Source organism: Girardinichthys multiradiatus, chromosome 13 (assembly GCF_021462225.1).
Source record: "Girardinichthys multiradiatus isolate DD_20200921_A chromosome 13, DD_fGirMul_XY1, whole genome shotgun sequence".
In the NCBI taxonomy this organism is placed as follows: domain Eukaryota; kingdom Metazoa; phylum Chordata; class Actinopteri; order Cyprinodontiformes; family Goodeidae; genus Girardinichthys; species Girardinichthys multiradiatus.
In genome coordinates, this window is record NC_061806.1 from 23,090,868 (window position 1) to 23,118,754 (window position 27,887).

General features: G+C 40.5%; 2 protein-coding genes across 2 annotated transcripts; both read left to right on the plus strand.

Moving 5' to 3' along the window:
• Positions 1 to 2,040: 2,040 nt before the first annotated feature.
• Positions 2,041 to 12,393, plus strand: ubqln4 (ubiquilin 4). Its single transcript, XM_047384415.1, has 11 exons — positions 2,041 to 2,223; positions 7,711 to 7,862; positions 8,006 to 8,154; positions 8,236 to 8,498; positions 8,645 to 8,803; positions 8,913 to 9,135; positions 9,603 to 9,742; positions 9,951 to 10,034; positions 10,452 to 10,567; positions 10,646 to 10,805; positions 10,901 to 12,393. Exons 1-11 carry the CDS (start codon positions 2,077 to 2,079, stop codon positions 11,051 to 11,053), a joined length of 1,746 nt encoding a protein of 581 aa, XP_047240371.1. The 5' UTR covers positions 2,041 to 2,076; the 3' UTR covers positions 11,054 to 12,393.
• Positions 12,394 to 16,818: 4,425 nt separating this feature from the next.
• On the plus strand, positions 16,819 to 20,231 carry LOC124879489 (ras-related protein Rab-25-like). Its single transcript, XM_047384100.1, has 5 exons — positions 16,819 to 17,150; positions 17,662 to 17,857; positions 19,305 to 19,498; positions 19,591 to 19,671; positions 19,755 to 20,231. Exons 1-5 carry the CDS (start codon positions 17,114 to 17,116, stop codon positions 19,877 to 19,879), a joined length of 633 nt encoding a protein of 210 aa, XP_047240056.1. The 5' UTR covers positions 16,819 to 17,113; the 3' UTR covers positions 19,880 to 20,231.
• Positions 20,232 to 27,887: the final 7,656 nt, after the last annotated feature.

Here is a 27,887-nt window from a genome sequence, read left to right on the forward strand (position 1 = left end):
GTCTTAATATGGATGATTGTGGCATACAGCTCATGAAAACCCAAAATTCCTATCTCACAAAATTAGCATATTTCATCTGACCAATAAAAGAAAAGTGTTTTTAATACAAAAAACGTCAACCTTCAAATAATCATGTACAGTTATGCACTCAATACTTGGTCGGGAATCCTTTTGCAGAAATGACTGCTTCAATGCGGCGTGGCATGGAGGCAATCAGCCTGTGGCACTGCTGAGGTCTTATGGAGCCCCAGGATGCTTCGATAGCGGCCTTTAGCTCATCTAGAGTGTTGGGTCTTGAGTCTCTCAATGTTCTCTTCACAATATCCCACAGATTCTCTATGGGGTTCAGGTCAGGAGAGTTGGCAGGCCAATTGAGCACAGTGATACCATGGTCAGTAAACCATTTACCAGTGGTTTTGGCACTGTGAGCAGGTGCCAGGTCGTGCTGAAAAATGAAATCTTCATCTCCATAAAGCTTTTCAGCAGATGGAAGCATGAAGTGCTCCAAAATCTCCTGATAGCTAGCTGCATTGACCCTGCCCTTGATAAAACACAGTGGACCAACACCAGCAGCTGACACGGCACCCCAGACCATCACTGACTGTGGGTACTTGACACTGGACTTCTGGCATTTTGGCATTTCCTTCTCCCCAGTCTTCCTCCAGACTCTGGCACCTTGATTTCTGAATGACATGCAGAATTTGCTTTCATCCGAAAAAAGTACTTTGGACCACTGAGCAACAGTCCAGTGCTGCTTCTCTGTAGCCCAGGTCAGGCGCTTCTGCCGCTGTTTCTGGTTCAAAAGTGGCTTGACCTGGGGAATGCGGCACCTGTAGCCCATTTCCTGCACACGCCTGTGCACGGTGGCTCTGGATGTTTCTACTCCAGACTCAGTCCACTGCTTCCGCAGGTCCCCCAAAGTCTGGAATCGGCCCTTCTCCACAATCTTCCTCAGGGTCCGGTCACCTCTTCTCGTTGTGCAGCGTTTTCTGCCACACTTTTTCCTTCCCACAGACTTCCCACTGAGGTGCCTTGATACAGCACTCTGGGAACAGCCTATTCGTTCAGAAATGTGTTTCTGTGTCTTACCCTCTTGCTTGAGGGTGTCAATAGTGGCCTTCTGGACAGCAGTCAGGTCGGCAGTCTTACCCATGATTGGGATTTTGAGTGATGAACCAGGCTGGGAGTTTTAAAGGCCTCAGGAATCTTTTGCAGGTGTTTAGAGTTAACTCGTTGATTCAGATGATTAGGTTCATAGCTCGTTTAGAGACCCTTTTAATGATATGCTAATTTTGTGAGATAGGAATTTTGGGTTTTCATGAGCTGTATGCCAAAATCATCCGTATTAAGACAATAAAAGACCTGAAATATTTCAGTTAGTGTGCAATGAATCTAAAATATATGAATGTTACATTTCCATCATGACATTATGGAAAATAATGAACTTTATCACAATATGCTAATATTTTGAGAAGGACCTGTATCTGAGACTATGTCAGATTAATAGAGATCATCTGTGAACATCAATTTCCAAGTCTGGGTCTAGATCTCAGTTAGATGTAAGTCTGGACTTTGACCACATGACTATGGTTTGATGCCTTGGGTCTTTCCAGCAAGGCTGTATTTCAAGGTAAAATACTTTCCTAGCACAGCAGGAAAGCACGGTAGGAGCAAGTGTTTCACTGCTCCTATTGGACCTAAGTTTTGTCTTATAAACACTTTTCATAAAAAAAAATATTTTACTTTAAACATGTTGGAAACAGTTGTGTCCAGTCAACTTTAAGGGTTGTTCGGTGTTTTTATTCAATTCATGTGAATTTACAACCAACCTTGTCACTGAAACAGCTGAAGAACGTATTCATTAAAAAATACGTAAAGATTGGCTTAAATCTTGACCATTTGCCATAGACTTTATTGGCAGAACGAAGAATTATATTATTATTTGTTTTGTTAACTTTTAACAGATGGACTCCTACAGGAACTACTTGGTGACTGGATGGGCAAAAAAAAAAAACTTGACCGGGTTTGAACCGGAAGCGAACGTTAGATCCGAGCTGTTCCATCGGCGGAGTAAAGATGGCTGAGCAAGGCGCCGCAGATCCTGTTAACAACAACAATAATAATAAACCCGAAGCCTCGGAGGGGACGATTATTAAGGTCACAGTGAAAACACCCAAGGACAAGGAAGAGATCGCAATCGCAGAGGACGCCTCTGTCACTCAGGTTGGTCGGATACTGTTCACCGTTGCGCTCTAACGTCATGCCCACAACTTCGGCTAGGAAGCTAATTCGTTAGCATGTGTCACCACTCTTACCGGCTAACTGGGGCTGCTTGGAATAAAAGCGGTTGTGTGAAATCGAAATACTGTTGGTTAAATCACAATTTAGTCGGCAACATTGTCGTTGTGAATATTCCACTGTATGAAACGACCGCGCTAAGATTTGGAAATTGCTAACCGGTTAGCCAGTTAACTGCTAGCCGGGGGAGCTAAGTTAGCTTGTTATTCGGACCAACTATTTAGCTAAACAAGTGTCAGCTGACGGATACGCGCTTACTTTGCTAACTGCGAGAGGCAGTAACACCCTCGGAGAACCATGGAAGTAGTTACTGATAGCTGATCCATTGTGTATCGCTTTCATTTCCTACTTCAGCTCCACAGCCTGATTAAAAAGTCAAAGCTGGCTTTCAGTCTAGAACATTCTCATTTCTGCTCCTGAGTCATTCAGGCTTCTTGGGGATTTCTAGTATTCTCAGTGCTGCTGTTGGCTTGGCGACGGCTTCACCTGGAAACACAAGGCACTCTATATAATCCCATTCAAAGCGGGTTATTAAGCGTTGTGTATTAATGTTGGTTCTTAGGCAGTAATAAATGCTTATATGTGTCATATGGTGTTGAGTTTGCAGTGTATAATTACTTTTTTTAGTATCTTATATTTATTTAATAAATATGACATTGCAAATATTGTATATGAAGAAAATAACTGACATTTTCTAAGATGATGACTGGAGTCCAGATGTGCCACTTTAATCTTTCTCTTTAATCTCATTACTATTCTGTAATAAAAACAAAACAACCTGCATTGTTTTACAAATGCTTCTTGCACAAAAAGGAGAATCTAAACTGAACATGTTGGAAACATATTAAGGAAACTTTTAGATTAAATAAACCTCCACTAGGCATGGGCCAGCTGCTAGTCTAACGAGTTTTTAAAAAGCTGCGATTTCACAGCCGCTAAATGTTTCCATGATACTGTTCCTACATATCCTTTAATTGAGACCTTAGAAAAATTCCAGACTAGAGTTTTCTCCAGATGCAGAGCTGACCCTCCCCAACCTGTTGCTGAACACTGCTACACTTTTTCCTTGTAAGCAATGAGAAATGTTGCAGCTCTTAGCGTATGAAGAGCAAAGTGACAACAAGGATTAATATTTAGAGCAACAAGCACATGGAAAATACTACTAAATGTAGTGAGTCTTTAATAGTTTTTCTTAAGTCTGTGTATCAAATTCAAAAACAATAAGTGTTATAGACAACTTTATCATAACCATGGTAATAGATATATATTTTCTATTCTAAATTAAAGTAGATGGATTAGGTTGTGATTTATTCATTTATTTTTGTGTAATTACTCTAATATTACAAAACCGTAGTAAAATCTTCCCTAATAGAGTTAACGTTATCATACTATTAAAAAATGATGAACAATGGTTGTGGTGCGAGGATGCTTCACCCTTATTAAAAGATTAGTTTTAATGGTGCATCTTTTGTCTGTGACCAAGATTTGTTACACATAGAGCGTTGCTTTGTTCTGCGAGACTTCAAGTCACTGTGCCCACTTCACTTCGGACCTCCATTTTATTTCCAGGCCTGGCCATTTTGTCCCTTTCTGCTTCCATTTCATACTTTTAAATTAACCCGTTTTTACCCATGATCTTCAACCATTGCGTATCAGCTTATTTTTCTTAGTGGTTAAGTGTTTTCTTTAATTATGGTGAAAAATTATTATAAAATGTTAAAATTTCAGACATAGTATTTACAAAAAAAGAAAAATTCCAGCACAACATATTCCATTATTGTTAGTTTTTTTTCTTTTTGGTTCTGATCCTCGTTTGGTTACTTTAAATAATCACCTGTCAAAGCAGCGTCAGTGTCTCCAAGACGGGTATGAATTGACGCATGGTTGATATGAAACATTTTGTTCCAAAAAAAGGTTGGTGCGAAATGACTTAAATAGATAAGGTATGAAACTATCAGCACTCTGCCTGTTAACAGACATTTTCCAACAAAACAAGTTAACGAAGCTGCAAATAGATAACCAGGGGACCAAAATACCCAGTAGTTTTTTCCCAATGAGTTTAGGTCTTCGTGACCCCTCTAGCAGCCACGACATGGTCATTTCGAAAGCAATTGTTCCAAATAACCATGAATATCAGCAGTTTTCTTTTTTTTTATGACAGAAACGGTTCAGATAAATAGTTATCAGTCTTAGATGACCAGAGATAAGAATATTAATGCTTTTTTTACATTTTTGTTGAAGAAACATATTGTTCTTTATTTACCTACTGGCTGTTTTTATGTACTCATACTATGTAGATGGGTAGGGATAAAAGATATTGTAATATCCTCCATCATATTTTATTATGCCATGACTGATTAATCTAAATTTATACAGTCTGACCACTCTACTATATGGTAGTAGCTACATTTCAAGGATTTATATTGAGTGTATGTGTGGTATTATGATACATCCTTTGAGAATTATATCACTATATATAAAAACTCAAAATCATATTCAAGCAGATTAGACCACGAGCTATCTTTAGGAAAGTGTGAACAAATACGTACTTGAAAATAAACCACCATAAACGATTTTTAAAAGAAATTACCAGATAGTATAAATGTTTCCAAACATGCAGTCATTGGAAGAATATTTTACATATTGGGCATAGAAAAAAATGGTTTGCAAGTTGCCTCTGAAAAATGTAAGGACTAGTTGTATAATGTTGTTTGGACAGACAGGACCAGGAAGACTGCGGGTATTATTTAGTGAAAATGTTACACACCAAACTAGCACAAATAGCAGATTAAAACTGTCAACAGTGAAACAGGGACTTGTTTCGTTTCCACAAAGGATAGAATCTCCATGGTCGCTGAGTCGGCCAGTAATTCCTCTGTATCCCAAATGTCCAGAGCTAACAGGTAGAGTTTGGCTAAAATCGGATCACGGAAAAGGACAATGAACCCAAGCACAGCAGCAGCAAATCCGCAGCAGAACAGGTCAAGAAGAAAAGTATCAAAGTGTTGCAACAGCTCAGTCAAAGTCCAGATCTCAGCCCTGTTCTGTAAATGCTGGCAGGAGATAGGTAGGTGGGTAGATGGGTAGATGGGTAGATAGGTAGACGGGTAGGCAGACAGACAGACAGACAGACAGACAGACAGACAGACAGACAGACAGACAGACAGACAGACAGACAGACAGACAGACAGACAGACAGACAGACAGACAGACAGACAGACAGACAGACAGACAGACAGACAGACAGACAGACAGATAGATAGATAGATAGATAGATAGATAGATAGATAGATAGATAGATAGATAGATAGATAGATAGATAGATAGATAGATAGATAGATAGATAGATAGATAGATAGATAGATAGATAGATAGATAGATAGATAGATGAGGTCTAAACCATGACTGCACAAATAATAGCTGTCTGTTATCTAAAGACTTCCTTTTCTACTAGTCATTAACCATATTTTGACTTCCTGGAGTAAAAGTATGAAAACAGTACTTACCAAACTGTCTGGACCAACCTTCACATTTCCTCATGGATCAAAAACTAATGGTAATCAGGCTACATAAAAATCAGAATCTGGTCTGAATGTTAAACATAATCACTTTGAAGAAGTACTTGTTGGGTATAATTACCTCCTACCTTAAGGTAATTATGAAGCCTCCAGATGGATCCACTTTACGTTAAATAACTGTTTTCATGTTAGAGTTAGGTGGAAATGAAAAGAGAAAACCTTTTTTAAACTTTAAATCAACATCTTTATATCCACTTGTACTGTTTCCATGCAATGAAGACTTTAATAGTTAATTACTTGATATCTTCATAAGACCTAAAAATAACTCTGCCTGGGCCTGATTTTTCAGAGCCTCTGGTAAAGAGTGCCATAAGTTGATGGTGTGTCACTATTTCACCACAAGATGTCACCAAATCTTTCAAACTGCCCATTTACTTGGGATTTTTAGTGTTTGCATCTATGCCTTTTTATCTACTACATTTCTGTTTTATTTATAAGAAGCAGGAATAACTGGAATAAATAAAACAAAACTGGGGTATCCCTGTGAATAGAAAAAGGTGGAGAATGAACCCAAAATATTTATTCTCATATAGGCAAAGGGCAGTATGTTAGGCTTAGGGACAAGTGCCTGGGTTTTGAGGTAAAAGAGGAGCTAATGGTTTAATTTAAAACAAAGCCTGAAATTTGAAACCAGCAAAGCAACAACTATTCTTACTGCTAGAAATATAATGTAAAATATTGCTTTTTATATAGCTGTGCAGGGTTCTTACACAGTGTGAACATTTTTTTAATGTGATTGTAGTTTTTTCTTCTAGTAGAAATGAGGATGAAACAAAAAAAAAGTTTGGGAAATCATTTGCATTTTCTGACTTTATTTCCTATTGCTCCGTCCTTCCTTTCTTTATACCTTTTTCCTTCTTCCTGGTTCCTTCCTCTCGCGTGTTCGATCTATCGATCTTTCTTTCTTCCCATCCTACCTTCCTACCTTGTGTCATTTCTTCTCTCCTTCCATCCAGTTACAGTTTTTTCCAGGTTCCATTATTAAAGCCTGCCCACTTCAGAAATATCTGCCATAAATTCACGGTGCCCTTTAGTATTTTATATTTTAAAACGAACAAGAAACACTGAGAACGGTTGGACATTTAGTTTGGGAAAGTGAATATTTTTACATCAAAACTGTGAACCCTGGTTATTATCATTTATTCACTTGGATTTTAATTTGTAGAATTAAGCAAAGTGTTTAGACAACCACTCGATATATTAAGTAGAAGTTTTAGGTGCTTATTGTGAGGAATATTACATCTTCTTGTTTTTCTAATCTCCACGGAAGTAACACTGGGTGTATAAACACGCTGCTTAATTAGTCGGGCTGTCTGCTCAGTTAGTCTGCATTCAGCTGCTTCAGAGACTTGCTGCTCACCAGCTGTAGTTTTAAAGCAGCGTTACCTTCATAAGACTGATAGGTGGAGCTCTTATAATTTCCACCGCATATATTTCCGTGTTTTTCAGACCCAAATTAGTCGTTTCTGTAATTGGGGAAAAGTGTATGAGCCTTCGTTCAGCCAAGTGAACCGTTTCTGTCATTAAAAAAAAGAAAACGGCTGATATCCATGGTCATTTGGAACAGTCTGCCACTCTAGCACTTTCTCTGCCATCCTATTAAAAAGACCTTAAATCATAGCAATGGTATAAAGGGAAATATTAGTTGACGTTTTAAAACCCGGGTACACCTTGAGGTCGACAACCAGAACATGCCTGGTTTCAAACCATTAGCAAGAAGCCCTTTCCATTAGTCATTCACAACACTTCTGGTCTACCCGGAAACACATTTTAATGGCCTTAATGCCACTTCAATGCAGAAATCTTATTATTATTATTTTTTTCTGTCTTCCAGTTTAAAGAGGAGATCTCAAAGCGGTTCAAAGCCAAACAGGACCAGTTGGTTTTGATTTTTGCAGGGAAGATCTTGAAGGACGGTGACAGTCTCAGCCAGCATGGCATCAAAGATGGCCTGACAGTCCACCTTGTCATTAAGACAGCAAACAAGTAAGGCTACTATTTTTTCTACAAAGCGCTCTGGTCAACTGAAACAGTTTACCAGTGGATTTTTGGATTTTAATTGCGTCCTGGTGTGCAATTTAATACCTTAGGTTAAACTTTCTTATCATGTGACCTTAAACTCTCTGTAGGGCAGCAGATGGCGGTAGCACCTCAGCCTCTAGTTCAGCCTCCACTCAGGTAGGTAGTAGCTCCACCTCTAGTCCAGCCACCAACCCGGCCTCCACAGCAGGCCCCGCCGGGCCCGGCTCTGCACCCACGCAGACGCCCAACTTAATGAGTGAGTGCTCGTGTGTTATTACAATTAAAATGTTCTACTGGCCATAGATTACCACTCTTAACCAGCACTGACCCTCTCCAGGTGGCTTTGGGGACCTTTCCAGTCTAGCTGGTCTGGGCATGGGCTCAGCTAATTTCATGGAGCTGCAGCAGCAGATGCAGAGGCAGCTCATGTCCAACCCAGAGATGCTCTCTCAGATCATGGAGAACCCGCTGGTGCAGAACATGATGTCCAACCCTGACCTGATGAGGCAGATGATTATGGCCAACCCACAGATGCAGCAGCTGATGGAGCGCAACCCTGAGATATCCCACATGCTCAATAACCCTGAGCTCATGAGACAGGTGAAGAAAGATGGCCTGACTGGAGAATCAGATTTTTTCAAACAGATTTTTCTGTTATTCAGGTTATTCATTTAGTCTTAAGTTGTGTATTTTAAATAAACTTCAATCAGCTATGCTTCTTTTCTTTTTCTTATTCTGCCTCCCAGACCATGGAACTCGCCCGGAACCCAGCCATGATGCAGGAAATGATGCGAAACCAGGACCGCGCTCTGAGCAACCTGGAGAGCATTCCCGGAGGTTACAATGCCTTGAGGAGGATGTACACAGACATCCAGGAGCCCATGTTCAGCGCAGCAAGAGAACAGGTATCTATGAGAAGGGCTCAAGATCTTCACAGATCCTTGAGTCAGCCCTTGTTTTGACCTGTGACTTGAAATTTGTGTACTGAACTATATTTGAACCATTTTCTTTTAGTTTGGAAGCAACCCGTTCTCAGCTCTCGGTGGAACCTCTGAGTCTGGTGCTCAACCGTCACGGACAGAGAACAGAGAGCCCCTGCCCAATCCATGGGGGCCTCCGAATTCTACGAACCCCTCTGAGAGCGGAGGGGGAACCACAGGAAGCACTACTACTTCAGCGACCGCCAACCCGAGTGTGTCCAACCCTCTCGGCATCAATCCTGGGAGTCTGGGAAATGGTAATGGCTTCATATGTTTGCTGCTGTTGTATTTGTACATAACTTAGCTAGAGGTGGTGTAAGAGAGATCTCCTGAATAAAACCCCCAAATATTTATTATCAAAGTAATCTGTCACAAAGTGACATAGATTACTTTGAGGTTGTTGTTAGCTTGTGTCTTTGTCTGGAGAAACCTTTTATTTTATTAGATAAAACACAAAGAACAGGCATTTTCAATGCCTTTTTGGCACTAGGGCTATATTACATTCTTAAATGACACAATTGAAATATTCTCCACTGATCACATATTATTAGAAAGACTTTTTAATTCGTGAAGCTTTCAGTTGTAAAAAGATAAAGTGTGGATCATGTTGAAATCTTATGTCGTTCCTGAGAATCCATTATTGGGTATCGTCTTGTGGGCTTGCTGTATTGTTATACCCTTATTTAGTTACATTCACTCCTGGACGCGTCCTTTTGTGCTGCAGGCATGTTCAACAGCCCGGGAATGCAGAGTCTACTCCAACAGATCTCAGAAAACCCTCAGCTGATGCAGAACATGCTGTCTGCTCCGTACATGCGCAGCATGATGCAGTCGCTGGCTCAGAACCCAGAGTTAGCATCCCAGGTGAGGATCAGAGGGACGGACTTACACACATGCATGTTCATGCGTATTCACTGCTGCACAAAGATATAGATTAAAAATCTGAAATTTTGGACATAAAGACAATTTCTTTTGATTGCATACGACACAACCGGTTTAACATGACTGAGTAGGCAGCGTAGGCTGCTGCTGGAGCCATATGACTAATGCCTTATTTTTTTCTCTCAATCAGGTAATGATGAATAATCCTTTATTTGCTGGAAACCCACAGCTGCAGGAACAGTTCAGAGCTCAGCTGCCCATTTTTCTGCAGCAGGTAATGTTTGCTTTTCCATCTAAAACACCCTTTTCGAAACTGACTAAGGCAAATCAGTTCCTAACTAAATGTTCGGTATACGTTCTTTCTATTTTGGTTATAAAAACTATACATTGTGTTCTATAACATTTATTTTACTTGTGTTTCTTTTTGTTTTGGTTGTTTAAACCCAACAATTGAAGGTTTATGTGTCTTGTTCCTCTTTCTGAATAGGGGACTGATTGGGGATAAAATAATAATTAGTAAAACCGAATTATTAAAAAAATTGTCTTTTAAATGTGAATTTATAAATATTTAAAACATACTTTTACCATCGTTTTGGCTTTAATATTTGTGGTCTCATTAGTCACACTGCTGCAATTTATTGTTCAAAGTAACTTTTGCTAATTCTCTGCTCCCGTTTCTGCCGGTTTTCAGATGCAGAACCCTGAGGCCCTGTCAGTTATGACCAATCCCCGGGCCATGCAAGCTCTAATGCAAATCCAGCAGGGCCTTCAGATGCTGCAGACAGAAGCCCCAGGCCTTATGCCCAGGTATCCCTTCACACATAGAGAAACACATTGCATTTTAGTAGAGGGTTTAAATTAAATATTTCTTTTCTTTTTTCCCAGTTTGACAGGTGGAATTCCAGGTGTGCCCACAGGAGGCGCCGCTCCTGCAGAGAACCCTGCGTCCTCACCCAGCGCTGCTGCAACAAACCCTGCTCAGCAGCAGCTGATGCAACAGATGCTCCAGATGTTTGCTGGAGGAGGTGGAGGAGGAAGCGCAACGGTACAAGACCAGACACATATGCTAAAATCACATCTGCAGTATGCATGGTGTTTTTTTTTTGTCTTATTCTAATCTCTATTGACCTTATCCTTTAGACCCAGACCCCAGAGGTGCGGTTCCAGACCCAGCTAGACCAGCTGAATGCCATGGGCTTCATCAACCGCGAGGCCAACCTGCAGGCCCTCATTGCTACTGGAGGAGACATCAACGCCGCTATTGAGAGACTGCTGGGCTCACAGCCCTCGTAATGACATACAGTACATATTGACACGCAGACATGCTCATAAACACACACTTAACACATAACACACCCAACAGAGAACCAACAGAAATGTATGTGTATTGTCCCAGACCTTGGGCAAGAACTGAAAGACCGTCATTCTACATCTGTTCTAAGATCATTCCCTACTTCCCCCTTGCTTCTTATGTTCGGCACCAACCAACCAGCTTCACCCACGAAGTTCTGCTGTAGGGGTCGGACTGAACCGGTCTCTCGTCAAAGGGTGTACCGATGGGAAGAGAAAGGGACTCCCAACCATTTTTCTTTTTTCTTTATTGTTTCCTTCACCAAAAATCTGAAGTAGCGCTCTGTAGGCAAAGATTTACATGATACAGACACAACCCATGCGATGTGAAAGGCAGTCGTCTCTGCGTCGTACATGGTTCTTGTGAGGCAGGTCAGTAGTTTTCTGGTCTACAAGCTCTCAACCTGAAAACCAGCAGGAGAACAGATGTTCACAGACGTCCCAACCACCTTCCCTCCACGTTTCCTCTAGTTCTCAACATTCTCCACACACAGCTGGTTTTGCCCAACTGCTTTCACTATTTATTGCAAGCGCCTAATAACATGACGCCTTCCATGTTTTCACCCTCAGAAGTTGTAATTTGTCGCTCCGGATCAAAGTGCCCACACTTAATCGCAGTGTTTATTTTTATTTTTTTAAATGCCCTACTCCCACAACCCTCCATAGTCACCATTGCTAGTCCTGCTGTCCGGCTCTGACCAGTGAGATCATGGCTGATAAATACCTGCCTCACTCAGCCAGGAAATGAGACTCTTACCACCTCCAAGAAAATTCTCATTGAAAGCTGTAATCATAATCGTTTATCAAATAACAGCATCCCTGAAGCACAGGTTGTTGCTGGTATGAATATGAATCCTACAAACCATTTTAACTTTCATTTAAATCTGATTATTCACTCTTATCTCTTTGTTTTTGAGGGAGTTAGTACCTAGATATGAAACTGGTTTATTTCACATAAATTACATGTGGAAATCACGTGAGTCAACAAAAATGATATAATGGAAAGGCTTTAAGAAAACCGTTAACCTATGATGGCACCATTCTTTGCTCCAATCTTACAGTCTAGGTTGTTTAATTATTTTTATTATTATTATTTTTCCTTTTTGAAATTCTCAGCATTTGTAGTTGTGATGAACTTGGCAACTGCTTCAATAGCTTTGCTCTGTCTGTTGAACTCAGCTGAATTAAAATAAAGAAATCCATCTCCCAGTTGAATATGTTTGGAACTAACTTTTAACAGTACTGTACTAAAGAAAAGTAATAAATCATGGTCAACACACCAACCATTACCCCTGTCATTTTGATTACAGTGTGGTGATCGGCCTGGAGTTTTAAAGGTTTTACAATGTCCTGTTGTTTAGGGGGAAGTGTGAAATAAAAGACTACATTTGCAGTGAGGTTTGTTTTTAAACCCTATATATAATCAGGCTTTCTTTGGGATTTGGTTTAATCCTTTCTCCAAATCAGGATGCAGTGCCTTGTAAAATTATTCATTCCACTTTTAGCTTTTTTCTTTTTGTCATATTAAAACCTTAAACTTCAATGTGTTTTATGCGATGGACCAAAATTATCACGGAAATGTTGGAATGAAAAGGGTACATGGCTTGAAACATTTGCAATAAAAAATATCTGAAAAGATTAGGTTGCAAATATTTTCCTGCCCTTGACTCTGGTACCCCTAAATAAAACCCACTGCAACAAATTCCCATCAGATGTTACCTAATTTGTAAATAGTCGATATTTGCGTGATTAAATCCAGCTGCTCTGTAAAGGCTTCAGAGCTTTGTTGGAGAACATTGGTGAACAAAGAGCACCATGTAAACCAAGGGACACAGCAGGGAGAAAGTCATGAAGAAGTTTAGAGCAGGGTTAGGTTATCAAACAATATTCCATGTGTGAACAGATTAACTGTTCAATCCAACAGCTGAAAATGAAAAGATTATGGCAACTGCAAATCAGAGAAGCCGCCAAGAGGCCCAAAGTAACTGGTGAGCTGCAGAGATCCGATCTGCTGACAGACCAGCTATTTTTTTTTTTGTACTCTACACATCTGGCCTTTATGGGACAGCAGCAATATGAGAACTATTGTTGAAAGAAAGCCCTGTTTTGCAGTTTGCCACAAGCCATAAAATAGACAAAGCAAACATGCAAAACACTGTGTGGGAGAAAACTAAAACAGCACATCACCTCGACCACAGCATCCCCACTGTGAAGCATGGTGTTGGTGCTTTGGGGATGCTCTTCTACAGCAGGAACAGAGAGGCTGGTCAGAGTTGATGGGAAGAGATAAATACAGGTTCACAATCAAAGCGTATTCATGTATTAGAATTGTCAATTTGGATGTTTTATTAATAACTCTGCTTTTAACAACCTGTATCTAATGTAAGGTCACCCAGGCTGGGTTTTAGAAATCAGTTTTTGAACTAGAACTGGTCCCATTTGTCCCAATTCCAAAACGGCAGGCCAAATATTGCTATGTGTTTTTTATATGGTTTTTGCAACATACATAAAATAAGAGCCAACCATTTCAATGTTTTGACCTGACTGTCCAGAAATCTGAGTTTAGACAATTGTGAAACATAATAAACTGAAACCTGTTTATAAAAACATGTGATTTAGTTTGTTAACCTATAAACCTTATTTCTTTTAAACATGATTCTCTACGTATGCAGATTCTGTACAAACTTTTGAAATGTGGCATTATTAGTTATTCACAATAATGAGTTAAATTCAAACATCTACATTCTGAGTACTGTGTACATTTTCTGTCAGACATTTACCTCATAATCAGGTGGATGCCATTTTAATTTGGAGTTTTTAGTCATTTTTATTCTTTTTCAGTAGTGATAAAGCATATTATTACAAATCAAATGAATACATAGAAGAATTAGGTGCACACATTTGAGTTTATTGTACTTTTAATCCCAGGGACATAATTTTACATACAGGCTCAACATCATAGATACACCCTACAAATATTTGAATAAATGTCTCTCAGCAAGTTGCACCTTGGCCATATGCTTTTTATAGCACCAACATGGTGCTAGCATCAAACCGGCTGGATATTTGATCACTTTAGGCAGGAATGGTAAAGCTCCTTTAAGGTTTTTGGGGTTTCCTGATACGGACCAAACCTTTAGGCATACAGTAGTTCATAGATTAGGTTGAAGTGGATGACATTTCAGAAACTTAATGTTAGTCTGATTTATCCGTCTGACCCAAACTCTCACCCTCAGGTGAGAGGAAACTGGGCTGTTCAGAACAGCCCATGAACCACCAGAGCCCCATCTTCAAAATCAACAAGCTCAATTGAAATCTGGAGCTGCTCACATGGGCAAGCCAAATGTATTCTGCAGAAAAGTTTGATAATAATAATATTAATAGTTATTATCAGTAAAGGCCATGTTTATTTCCAGGTCCCATGTCAAGGATGGTGGCATAAGCACAATCTAATACAGTTTCAAGTAAAAAAATTAAAAAGTAGGAAAAGATAAAAAATTACAGAAGTTAATACCCAAGTCAAATGCAGATGTTAAATATTCAAAACTTTACTTAAATCCAACACAGTGCCAATAAATGTTTAAAGAAAGCAGGTCCATGTTTCCTACATGACATGTATTACAATGTTCCCTTTAACATATGACAAGAGATCATAAACTCAGACGAGACAAAGATTGAGCTTTTCAGCCACAGTAACAAGAAGTGTCTCTGGGGGAGTCAAGATCTACCATGTTGTCAAGCATGGTGGTGGCAGCGTCATGCTATGGGTCTGTTTTCTTCCAGCAGCACTGATGCTTTGCACAAAGTGAATTAATTCTTCAACTTCATCACAAATCAACAGCAAGGTGGTTGAACAGCCGGACACAACTGGATGTTCTGAGAGGACAATGATCCCAGACACGCATCAGAACTGGGTTTGGACTGGACAAAGCAGGCTAATGTGGTGGAAAGTTTGTGGACTATATGCTTAAAAGTAAAACATTTTAAAGAGCTCTTGGATGTTGGGTGAGATATGCTTATCAAAACATTAAAGCCAGAGTTATTCTAGAAACGTGTTGATGGCTACAGAAAGCTCTACAACTTGCTAAGGAACAATTAACCAAATATTAAGGTCTATGTATATACACTGCTCAAAAAAATAAAGGGAACACTTAAACAACACAATATAACTCCAAGTAAATCAAACTTCTGTGAAATCAAACTGTCCACTTAGGAAGCAACACTGATTGACAATCAATTTCACAGCTGTTGTACAAATGAAATAGACAACAGGGGGAAATCTTTGGTGATTAGCAAGACACTCAATAAAGGAGTGGTTCTGCAGGTGGGGACCACAGACCACTTCTCAGTACCGATGCTTTCTGGCTGATGTTTTGGTCACTTTTGAATGTTGGTGGTGCTTTCACACTTGTGGTAGCATGAGACGGACTCTACATGTGACAGACGTGACAGAGTCTGGAGACACCGTGGAGAACGATCTGCTGCCTGCAACATCCTTCAACATGACCAGTTTAGCAGTGGGTCAGTAATGGTGTGGGGTGGCATTTCTTTGGAGGGCCGCATGGTCCTCCATGTGCTCGTCAGAGGTAGCCTGACTGCCATTAGGTACTGAGATGAGATCCTCAGGCCCCTTGTGAGACCATATGCTGGTGCTGTTGGCCCTGGGTTCCTCCTAATGCAGGACAATGCTAGACCTCATGTGGTTGGAGTGTGTCAGCAGTTCCTGCAAGATGAAGACATTGAAGCTATGGACTGGCCCGCCCGTTCCCCAGACCTGAATCCAATTGAGCACATCTGGAACATCATGTCTCGCTCCATCCACCAACGTCACGTTGCACCACAGATTGTCTAGGAGTTGGCGGATGCTTTAGTCCAGGTCTGGGAGGAGATCCATCAAGAGACCATCTGCCGTCTCATCAGAAACATGCCCAGGCGTTGTAGGGAGGTCATACAGGTACATGGAGGTCACACACAATACTGAGGCTCATTTTGACTTGTTTTAAGGACATTACATCAAAGTTGGATCAGCCTGTAGTGTGTTTTTCCACTTTAATTTTGTGTGTGACTCCAAATCCAGGCCTCCATTGGTTAATAAATGTGATTTCCATTGATGATTTTTGTGTGATTTTGTTATCAGCACATTCAATTTTGTACAGAACAAAGTATTCAATGAGAATATTTCATTCATTCAGATCTAGAATGTGCTTGAGTGTTTTTTGAGCAGTGTATTTGAGACTAAATCTATAATTTTGAACCTGTGTGGACTAGAGAAAATCTCCAATCCTTGATTTCAAAATGTATTGAGTTGTGCTATCGTTCCATCCTAAAGAAACAGTTCAAAAAAATTAAGAGGCCAAAATGAATATGACGTTCAAGCTGAAGATGATTGTATGTATATATCCAAGGTTGTGGTTGTAAAAACCTCAGAACACTAGAACATGGACGTTGTGTATCTTTTTACAAACATGAGACTTGATCTTTGACTTTTCTTGATACCGTCATTTAGGCTTATAATATTAAATTAAGTGTATAAATTGCTTGCATTAACAAAATGAACATGAAAATTGGAACATCAGGTCAAACTGAGCTCTTCCTGCCGTGTAAATGCGAGACTGTTGGTGACGTGTCTCGGCTTACACACATCCACCTGCAAGGTGAGGTTTATTGTCATACAAATGAGTCTGGGAGTGCAGCAGAGGGTGGAGTCCGTACCTGCGAGTGGTTCTACCTGTTCCGCTTGCTCTCCTTCCTCCCGGCCCTACTTTGGGTTTCAGCTGATAAGCAATCAGGAGTCCTGCTTCTTCTTTTTCCGTCCGTCTTCAAATAGGAGCTGCTCCTCCTCTTGAATAAAGAACAGAGATTTCTTTTTTTCCTTTAATTTTTCACCTATAACCTGAGAGGACATTTTTGCTTTGTGTTTCTTCTTAAATACTGCTTGAAAATTTGAAAGTGGCTCTGGATATTTAAGAGGTGGAAGAGTGACCCATCGCCACTGAATGCAGCATGGGCTCAGATGATTCATACAACTTTGTCTTTAAAGGTAAGTCGTGTTTACTTAGCTGAGATTATCTTAAACGAAGTAAGTTATTTCTGTACATTTCTACACACTGAAAATAGAGCAGATTTTAGCTGAATGCTGCGGTTTTTCCCAAGAAAGAAAATGGAACAGAGAAATAAGGAAGTGATTGCTTCCTGTCTATTTTGACTGGAAACTATGACCTTTGACCTGCTGAACAGCCCACGTTTTTCCACTCCCTAACCCTGAGGATAACGTTCAGTTTATCCTAGTATTTCTTCTGAAAGCAGCAGTGATTTTCTACTTCCCTCATTCCAGACTTCAGGTCAGACCCAGTGTGGATGTGCCACGTTGGTGTGATGTCACAGTCTGGCATCCAATGGGTGACAGAAAGTCTACAAGAACCAGATGAGATAAAGACAATCTGATCCATTTTGGTTTCAGGAGACATAAAGTTACTTAAATGTCCTCATGTAGCCCTGAAATGGGGTTAATAGGAACTCAATCCAATGTGTGTGTGTGTATGTGTGTGTAGTGGTTTTAATAGGGGAGTCTGGTGTTGGAAAGAGCAACCTTCTGTCCCGCTTCACCAAGAATGAGTTCATGCACGACAGCCGCACCACCATCGGCGTGGAGTTCAGCACGCGAACTGTTCGGCTGGACCACTTAACCATCAAAGCCCAAATCTGGGATACAGCTGGGCTGGAGCGCTACAGGGCTATCACCTCAGCGTGGGTACACACACACACACACTGACACACAAGATTAATATTTCTGAGAAGTCAAAGGCACACAATAATGAAGTGAGTAGCTAATTTCCGGCTCACGTGTGCCAGTTTTATTAACACTGCCCTTTTATTACCAGCTGCACCTCTTCTGTGCTTATCACACCTTTTTAATACAGCACCTTGCAAAACTATCCACACCCGTTCTTGTCAAGTTACGGCCATAAGCTTCAAACAATTATATGGGATAGACCAACACAAAGTAGTGTATAATTGTGAAGTGGACGAAAAGTCATACATGGTTCCCAAAATTATTTGCAAATACACATATGAAAACAACGTGTTAATTTATATTTGGCCTCTTTATTTTGTTACCCCTAAACAATGTCTGGTTCAACCAGTGGCCTTCAGAAATCAACTGAACAAGGGGTACCTATGTCCAGTCCAGCAGCTTTTAGATGTATCCCTTCTCCAGTGTGTCATTCAGCTCTGCAGAGCCCTGGTTGAAGAGAGGATGCATCTAAAAGTCGCAGGATATTTGCTCTTGATGACTGGTTTTGGGCACACCTGAACTAAAGAATCATGGTAAATAGAGTCCACCCATGTGTCAATTAATCTGTGGTTATGCGAAGACCTCAGAGGTTTGTTAGAGAGCATTAGTAAAGAAAAAGCATCATGAAGACCAAGGAACACAGCAGACAGCTCAGGGAGAAAGCGTAAAGCAAAATAAGGTAATAAAACATTATCCCAAACTTTAAACTTCTGACTTTTCAAGCCGTCATCTTCAAATACACAATGGCACTACCTACCACAAGGTGGCAGTCCACTTAAACTGATAAGTCGGGCAATTGAGGTGCAGAGATTCCACAGCCTGTATTGAAGAGTGGCAAGAAGAAGCCATTGTTGAAAGAAAGCTACAGGAAAGCTAGGAGAAGTTTTAACCTACATGCAAAAGGCTTTGGCCGGTGGAAAACCAAGGCTGCACATCACCCTGAACACTCCATCCCCATGATGAAACATAGTGGTGTGCATTTCTGCAGCCGGCAGCTGGAAGATCGGATAGGGCTAGCAAAACAAACAGAGTCTGTCAGAGGCTGTGAAAGATGTGAGATGGAGGCAGAGCTTCACCTTCCAGCAGAACATAGACCCTAAAGATACGGCCAGAGCTTCAGCTTGGGATGATTCACATTAAATCATATTCACATGTCAATGTCCAGGGGGCCGAGCACAAAAGCATGCCACACTTTTCAGAATTTTATATAGAAGAAATTTGAAAGCTACGTTTCCTTTTCCTTCCTCTCGGCAACTATGCACTACTTTGTGTTGGTCTGTCCAAAGTTCTGGAGAGAATACATTGACGTTTGCGGTTTTAATGTGACAAAATATGAAGAGTTAAGAGATAGTGAATATTTTTTCAGAGCATCAGAGTGAATTTAAACTCTGATGGCTTCAGGTATTACAGAGGAGCAGTTGGCGCGTTGTTGGTGTATGACATCAGCAAACACCTGACCTATGAGAGTGCCGAGCGATGGCTGAAGGAGCTATATGATCACGCAGACCCTCACATTGTGGTAATGCTGGTGGGGAACAAGAAAGACCTGGAGACCCTCAGGACCGTCCCCACAGAGGAGGCCAAAGACTTTGCAGGTGAATTTATTATTAATCTTATGTGCTGCATGTATTTTCCTTCAACAATAAATCAGTTTTTACTGAGTGTGATTTTTGCCACAACTTTTCAGACAAGAAAGGCCTGATGTTCATTGAGACATCAGCGTTGGACTCCACAAACGTAGAAGCTGCTTTCAACGAGGTCCTCACAGGTAAGGACCCATCTTTGCTCCCCATCTTTGCTCAGATTTAATGACAGCTTAAGATGCTACCCTAGAATGTTTCATCTCCCCAGCGATCCATAAGAAGGTGGCCAGCAAAGAGGTGACCCGTGGCTCCATTAGCGCCGTGACCCTGTCCGGCTCCCTGGGTCTGACAAGAGAGTCTCAGGAGGAGCAGAAAGGCTGCTGCAAGAGCTAATGGACTGACTGCCGCCCTATGACAGATTTGTGTTGAGCCAACACCATGCTTGACTGAAGCTACAGCCCTCAGCCTCTTTGAGTCTAATGAGTGAGGCAGCACAGTCTGTCATTTAAATATGGAAGCTATACAATCTGCAGGTCATTGATTCAGTGCTCAGATATCGAGTGAATCCATATTTAATAGACTATAGTCATTTTATTCCTAATATTTCTGCTGATGCCTGATGGGAAATTTCTACTTTAGATTGCTGTGTTTTTCTTTCTCTTCATTTTTTTAAGAGATGCTTTGCAAAGTTGTGTTGTTTTTGTAAAAGGGAGAATTTTGACTTGGAATAAATTATTTAAATGTTTCTGTTCCCATGTTGGAATTATTTACACATTATCCGGGCTGGTTGAGCAAACAGGTATGCTCAGGCATGCTATGAAATAAAGATGGTGGTTGGAGGTTCAGCAGCAGGAGCACACCTCAGCCACACCTGGCAAGCCTACTTACAGCTGCTTAGTCATTCACACTTTGCTCTGGACCCCACCCTCTCTCATCTATTCATCCCTGCTCATCTGACACCCCTGTCTGTTTATGCATCTCCTACTCCATCCACCACTTGGAAACAAGACACGACATGAACTTTTGTGCAGAGAACGACACCTGACCTGAAGGGAGCAGTCCAGCCGAGATGATCCAGGAATCTCCTGGGTACCACATTTTGGACGTTTTCAGGGCACATCCCACTGGCTTGAAAAAGGGTTTCCCTCCCTAACCTGTTACTTTCACGACCCGATCTTTTGGAGATGGATGGATAGATAGATTTATATGGCCAGTTTGAACTTACAGATGCATCTTAATAAATTAGAATACAATCAAATCTTTCATTTAAGAAATTCAATACAGAAAGTGAAACTTGTATTATACGGATTCCTTATAAAGGTGTTTACTTCTGTTAATTTTTATGATTATGGCTTATAGCTAATGAAAACTCAAAATTCTGTTTCTCAGATGATAAAAAAAAAATTAAATAACACGAATAAAAAACACCTTTACTAAAGAAATACTGTGGCCTACATGATCATGTTTAAGCATGTTGACTTGATAGGTATTCAGCAGAGAGTCACTGACATGTCACTATACAGGTCCTTCTCAAAATATTAGCATATTGTGATAAAGTTCATTATTTTCCATAATGTCATGATGAAAATTTAACATTCATATATTTTAGATTTATTGCACACTAACTGAAATATGTCAGGTCTTTTATTGTCTTAATACGGATGATTTTGGCATACAGCTCATGAAAACCCAAAATTCCTATCTCACAAAATTAGCATATCATTAAAAGGGTTTCTAAACGAGCTATGAACCTAATCATCTGAATCAACGAGTTAACTCTAAACACCTGCAAAAGATTCCTGAGGCCTTTAAAACTCCCAGCCTGGTTCATCACTCAAAACCCCAATCATGGGTAAGACTGCCGACCTGACTGCTGTCCAGAAGGCCACTATTGACACCCTCAAGCAAGAGGGTAAGACACAGAAAGAAATTTCTGAACGAATAGGACTGTTCCCAGAGTGCTGTATCAAGGCACCTCAGTGGGAAGTCTGTGGGAAGAAAAAAGTGTGGCAGAAAACGCTGCACAACGAGAAGAGGTGACCGGACCCTGAGGAAGATTGTGGAGAAGGGCCGATTCCAGACCTTGGGGGACCTGCGGAAGCAGTGGACTGAGTCTGGAGTAGAAACATCCAGAGCCACCGTGCACAGGCGTGTGCAGGAAATGGGCTACAGGTGCCGCATTCCCCAGACCTGGGCTACAGAGAAGCAGCACTGGACTGTTGCTCAGTGGTCCAAAGTACTTTTTTCGGATGAAAGCAAATTCTGCATGTCATTCAGAAATCAAGGTGCCAGAGTCTGGAGGAAGACTGGGGAGAAGGAAATGCCAAAATGCCAGAAGTCCAGTGTCAAGTACCCACAGTCAGTGATGGTCCGGGGTGCTGTGTCAGCTGCTGGTGTTGGTCCACTGTGTTTTATCAAGGGCAGGGTCAATGCAGCTAGCTATCAGGAGATTTTGGAGCACTTCATGCTTCCATCTGCTGAAAAGCTTTATGGAGATGAAGATTTCATTTTTCAGCACGACCTGGAACCTGCTCACAGTGCCAAAACCACTGGTAAATGGTTTACTGACCATGGTATCACTGTGCTCAATTGGCCTGCCAACTCTCCTGACCTGAACCCCATTGAGAATCTGTGGGATATTGTGAAGAGAACGTTGAGAGACTCAAGACCCAACACTCTGGATGAGCTAAAGGCCGCTATCGAAGCATCCTGGGCCTCCATAAGACCTCAGCAGTGCCACCGGCTGATTGCCTCCATGCCACGCCGCATTGAAGCAGTCATTTCTGCCAAAGGATTCCCGACCAAGTATTGAGTGCATAACTGTACATGATTATTTGAAGGTTGATGTTTTTTGTATTAAAAACACTTTTCTTTTATTGGTCGGATGAAATATGCTAATTTTGTGAGACAGGAATTTTGGGTTTTCATGAGCTGTATGCCAAAATCATCCGTATTAAGACAATAAAAGACCTGAAATATTTCAGTTAGTGTGCAATAAATCTAAAATATATGAATGTTAAATTTTCATCATGACATTATGGAAAATAATGAACTTTATCACAATATGCTAATATTTTGAGAAGGACCTGTACATCAAGGCTAAACCACAAGACGTCATCGCTAAAGAAGTTCACAGAGCACTGTGTCCAAACTTATTAATGGAAAGTTGAGTGGCTTTGTGAACAAAAGTGCATAAGCTCAGGGATAAATGCGGCCCTGAGAGGGCAGTAAAGCAAAGCCCATTCAGGAGTTTGGTGGAGATTCACAAGGTGTGGACTGCAGCTTCAAGATCCACAGCGCACATGTATCAAGAACATGAGCTACAACTGTTACAGTTTCCTGGTTCAAGCCACTACTGAATCAGAGACAACGTCAGAAGCATTTTTCCTGGGCTAAGAAGAAAAGAACCTGGACTGCTGTTCAGTGGTCCAAAGTCCTGCTTTTACATGAAAGTAAATTTTGCATTTCATTTGGAAAACAAGGACCCAGAGCCTGGAAGAAGAGTGGAGAGGGACAGAATCCAAGTTTCTTGAGGTCCACTGGGAACTTTCCACAACCAGTTATGATTTAGAGATCAGTGTCATCATCTGGTGTTGGTCCACTGGGTTTTACGTCCAAAGTTAATGTAGGCTTTTTCCTCCAGGACATATTAGAGCACTTCATCCTTCCTTCTACTGACGAGCTTTATGGCCATAACCCCACAGAGAATCTATGGAGTATTGTTAAAAGGAAGATGAGAGACATCAGAACCAACAATACAGATGACCTGAAGGCTGATATCAAAGCATACAGCAACGTTGCATTGATGTATATCAAGTTTTCATTAGCTGTAACTAAAACTCATCAAAATTAACAGAAATAAATGCTTGGTGTATATCAATCTGTGTGTTATGAATTATCTAAATTATATAAATCAACTTTTCAATTATGTTCTAACTGATTGAGAAGCACATTTAAACATGTTTTTTTTTTTCTATTAGTCAGTCCATAGATTTGTGTTTGTATTTCATGCTCATGCAAAGTAAACTCAATGAAGATGTTTTATTTAAAGGCATCACAACTAAATGTATGATAGAAACTGCTGTTTTAACTTGAGTAGTTGAAGGTGTTGTGTTGCCTCTCAGCCTGCAGATGGCAGTACTGAAGTTGTAACTTTTGCTTGAAGCCAGACAACTAAACAACGAAACAAATCAAATTTACTTTTCTATTCAAGTATATCTTCTTTAGTTAATTGCTTGCTAAACTTTCCTTAATAATTGTGTAGTTTTTGTAACGTTCTTTCTTTTTGGTAACAACCTTCTACTTCCTCTTTGCCACTGTGTCCAAGAAGCACAATGTCTGAATATTTTTCCCTTCAAAAATATTAAATCCATTCATAGACTGGATGCTTTAATGTGATATGTGTGTGTGTGTGTGTGTGTGTGTGTGTGGTGTTTCTAATACATCTGCATAATACTCATGATGTGACCATGCAGGCTCATATGGCACAACTGCAAGAATATAAATCTGCAGCAGCACTGTTTAATGACATGCTGGACAGTTAGAGCCCATATCTCTGGCGTACAGATGTGCATGTGAAGCTTTACTGTGGTACAAGTGTGTCTGCACGTCTTTGAGGGACGGCTCCCCCCAAGCAAGCTTCCTCTAATGATTTTGTCATAGTGCAATAACCACAAATGCACAATTTTTATTAATTCCCGCTTATAAAAATATGATAAGAAGACTCTGCTGAAGGCAGTGAATGTTTAATTATATTCTTTGAAGGAAGATATTTTTATGGGTTTGGTGGGGAAAGACATCTGGAGTAATAATCCATGCAGGTTGAGAGTGTGGTCATGAAATCTGTAAATCTTTGTCTTTGCAAGCATAGAAGCAAGAGATTAGTTTGACAAAAAAAGGTCAATTTTCTTACCAGTTCTGAGCTTCTAAAAAATTAATCCTGACGCTTAGACGTGTTTTTGACTTCTCTTCAAAGTCAGGAAGCTCAAAGAGGTTGAAGAGAAATGGATTCAGCACATACGTGCAACAGCTGTTACCTCCATGCTCCTAGACATGTGTAGCTTGTAAAAAGTGAATCTCAGACCGGGACTCAGATGTCAGAGATGTGTCACCTCTGACCCTAACTCGGATTTGTTTATTCACCGTTTAAACTTCCTTCGACTCCAAGTGCTTTGTTTCTACGAGGGGGCTAGAGCCTTATCTTGCAAGAATTTACAGCTGGAGTGCCACATCTGCAGCGGTTTAATTGTAATATTTTATTTTTTATTTTGACCCGGTTGAGCAAGGATCCTCAAGAGGTGCTGCTTTTGAAATTAGTTGCGCTTTATTTTTGCTGAGCTTAGTTTTTGTTGTATTTCTGCTTCCTTTGTTTTTGATCAAATGCCTTTACAAGAGATCTTTATCACAGAATCAGTTACTTCCAAAAGAAAGCTTTTTATAACCCTTGAACATTTTCCCTTTTTCAGTTACAACCACACGTTTATGTATATTTCATTGATACTTCATGTAATAGGCCAATACAAATTAGTGTATAATTGTGGAGTGGAAGGAAAAGTGCATGTGGTTTTCAAACATGTTTACAGAAATAAATCTGAAAGGTGTGGCATGCATTTCTGTACAGTCCCTTTACTCTGACACCTCTAAATAAAATCAAGTGCATCCAGTTGCCATAGAAATCACATTATTCATTTCTACTAGCTTTGCACAACTAGAGATGGACATTGTTTGCACTTTTTTACACTAAAATAGGAGATGATCTGCCAGATTGGATAAAGAGCATCTGTGAATATCAACTTTGAAGTCTTGCCACAGATTCTCAACTAGATTAAGGTCTGGACTTTGACAGACATGTGAATATGCTTTGATCTAAACCATTCCATTGTAGCTCTGGCTTTATACTTGGAGCATCCTGCTTGAGGGTGAACCTCTGCTTCAGTCCTCTGAGAAGTTTTCTTCCAGGATCGGCCCTGTATTCAGCTCAGTCAGACTTCCCATTAACTCTGGCCAGCTTCCCTGTCCCTACTGAAGAAGAGAATTCCCACAGAAGTATGCTGCCACCACCATGTATCACAAAGAAGATGAGTGTTCATGGTAATTTACGATGTTAGCTTTCCAAGACACACAACTTTTTACATGTAGGCTAGAAAGTTTCATTTTGGCTTCCTCTGACCAGATCACCTTCTTCACCATGTTTGCTGGCAAAATGTAAATTTGACGTTTTATGGCCTTCTTTCTCCAATAAAGGGCTTGTTGCCCGGCTGATCGGTTTAGGCAAACAGACATGTCTTAGGAGGTTTACTGTTGTGTGAAACTCATTCCATTTTTCAGAACAGGTCACTTTTGGGAGGAAGCTGGAGAACCTGGAGAGAACCCACAAATGCAAGGGAAGAACATGAACTTTCAACACAAACCTTACTTCAGGGGAACAGTGCTTACCACTGCGCCACAGAGCTGCCTGCACCTTAAAACACTGTTACTTCAATTTCATAAATATGCAATGTTCTTCTAGTTTTCATACTATAACTATCAGTGCTTTTCGCTGCATGATTTATTCTTTTTTTATCTAGCCAATAAAATATTTTTTTCTGATCAGGACTTTGAGCACTTCATTCAGCTAGATACATTCTGGTTACTCCAGCAGTTTCTCTGACATCTTATTAAAAAGACGTTAAACCATCTATGAAAATGATGGAATGTTTTTTTGGTTTTGAAAACTTGGAACACTATGATACCTCACAACCATCCACCTTAATCTAAATTAAATAAAACATTAATTAATGAATGACTACTATCACATCCTCTTGAGAGAAATAATCATTAGCTGATGAGAATGTTTATAACAGTGGGGACATATTTTGAAATTTTCAAAAATAATCTGTGTGACGTAAAGCAGCTAAAAAAGCAGAATTTCCCAAACCTACCTAAAAAACAACAAATATGCCCATATAAAAGTCCAGATGGGATGAAACGAGATTAGTCTGGCAGTTCTAGTGTCCAACCCAGACACTGGGCAAGTTTAGCCCAGAGATGTGGCAAACAAACTAATCAGATGAAAATGTAAAATTTTTCAGTAATTGTTGAGAGGCCAGGCAGCTGTGATTGTGAATTACTGCAATCTGTAGTGATTACAAAACTGCTCAGAACACCTGCATGCTAGCCAAGCACAGAGTGCTGTTTTTTCCTCAATTCAGAGGTCACCATCTCACTCTGGTAGATATACTATAGGATCAAGTAAAACCGTCAGATTTACGTTGAATCACTGCATCCAACTGAGTGGGTGCCGGGTCTGACTGTGATCACAAACATGTGAAGGAAACCAAAGTCCAAGCATGAGCGTGCGACAGCCTCCATCTTTCTGTATCTGTCAGCGCTTGTCAGCTAAACAGTGCTGATTTAGAACATTTCCACAACAGCTCACAACATCACAGCAATAGAGCCAAAGTCAATGCACGCTGATCACCATGGAGATGTTGTTATAGCGACTAATCAAAGAAGAGGTGAGCTGATGGGTGGCTGTGTGTTCATATTGTTACACTGATCAAAAAAAAAAAAAAAAAAAAATAGAAAGAAAAGGCACAGCAGTGATGGAAACTGCAAACAAGTTGAGAGGCTGATTATCGCCGGCTGGAGATTGCAGACAAAATCTTGAATGTCTGTTTATCACTCTTGCATGAAAGCTGAAAGCTGTTTAGTCTCATCTCAGCTTGTTATGCCATTACAATGTGCTGAAACCAGTTTCCATAACAGTTTGTTGGCATATTTGTTTGCCACCTTGAGTTTGGCGGAAATCAACCCGCTCCTCACAGCATACATGCACACTCAAGTTAATTAACTCCCGTTGAAAGCCTCTTGTTTCATAACGCAGCCTGCTGCGCTTGGCTTTTCATATTCAAAGCCCTGCTGATGTCACGTGCCTGTTTTACAAGTTTCAATCAGACATGTTGCCAGGGATCAACAGAGCCGACAGGCTCGGTGACGGCCTGTTTTAAATACCATAGCTCATGTCCGTAGCCATGACAACCTCAGAGGTTACCTGTGAGATTCTGATGTTAAATGGCCACAGTTGTATGGAATGGAAGCATTCTTTGAAGAATACTTTCACCTGAAACCTGAGACCAGAAAAAGCTTAAAGCAAGGCTTTTGTTGACAACATAACTACATTTACTTCATGCCTCTTGTGGTGGCTGAAGGACATTACCATATACCTTCTACACAACGGCAGCAATGAATATTGTTTTTATAGACAGAGTTAACCAAAGGGTTTTTAGCTTGTTAAAAGCACAGAGCCGGCAAGCTAGCATTAGCACTGCAGCAGAGCTAGCTGCTACAGTAACTCTGAAAAGGAGCGGTTTAAAACCAAAAATCCAGTGCTGTTGATTGTTTTTTAAATTTTGCTATATGG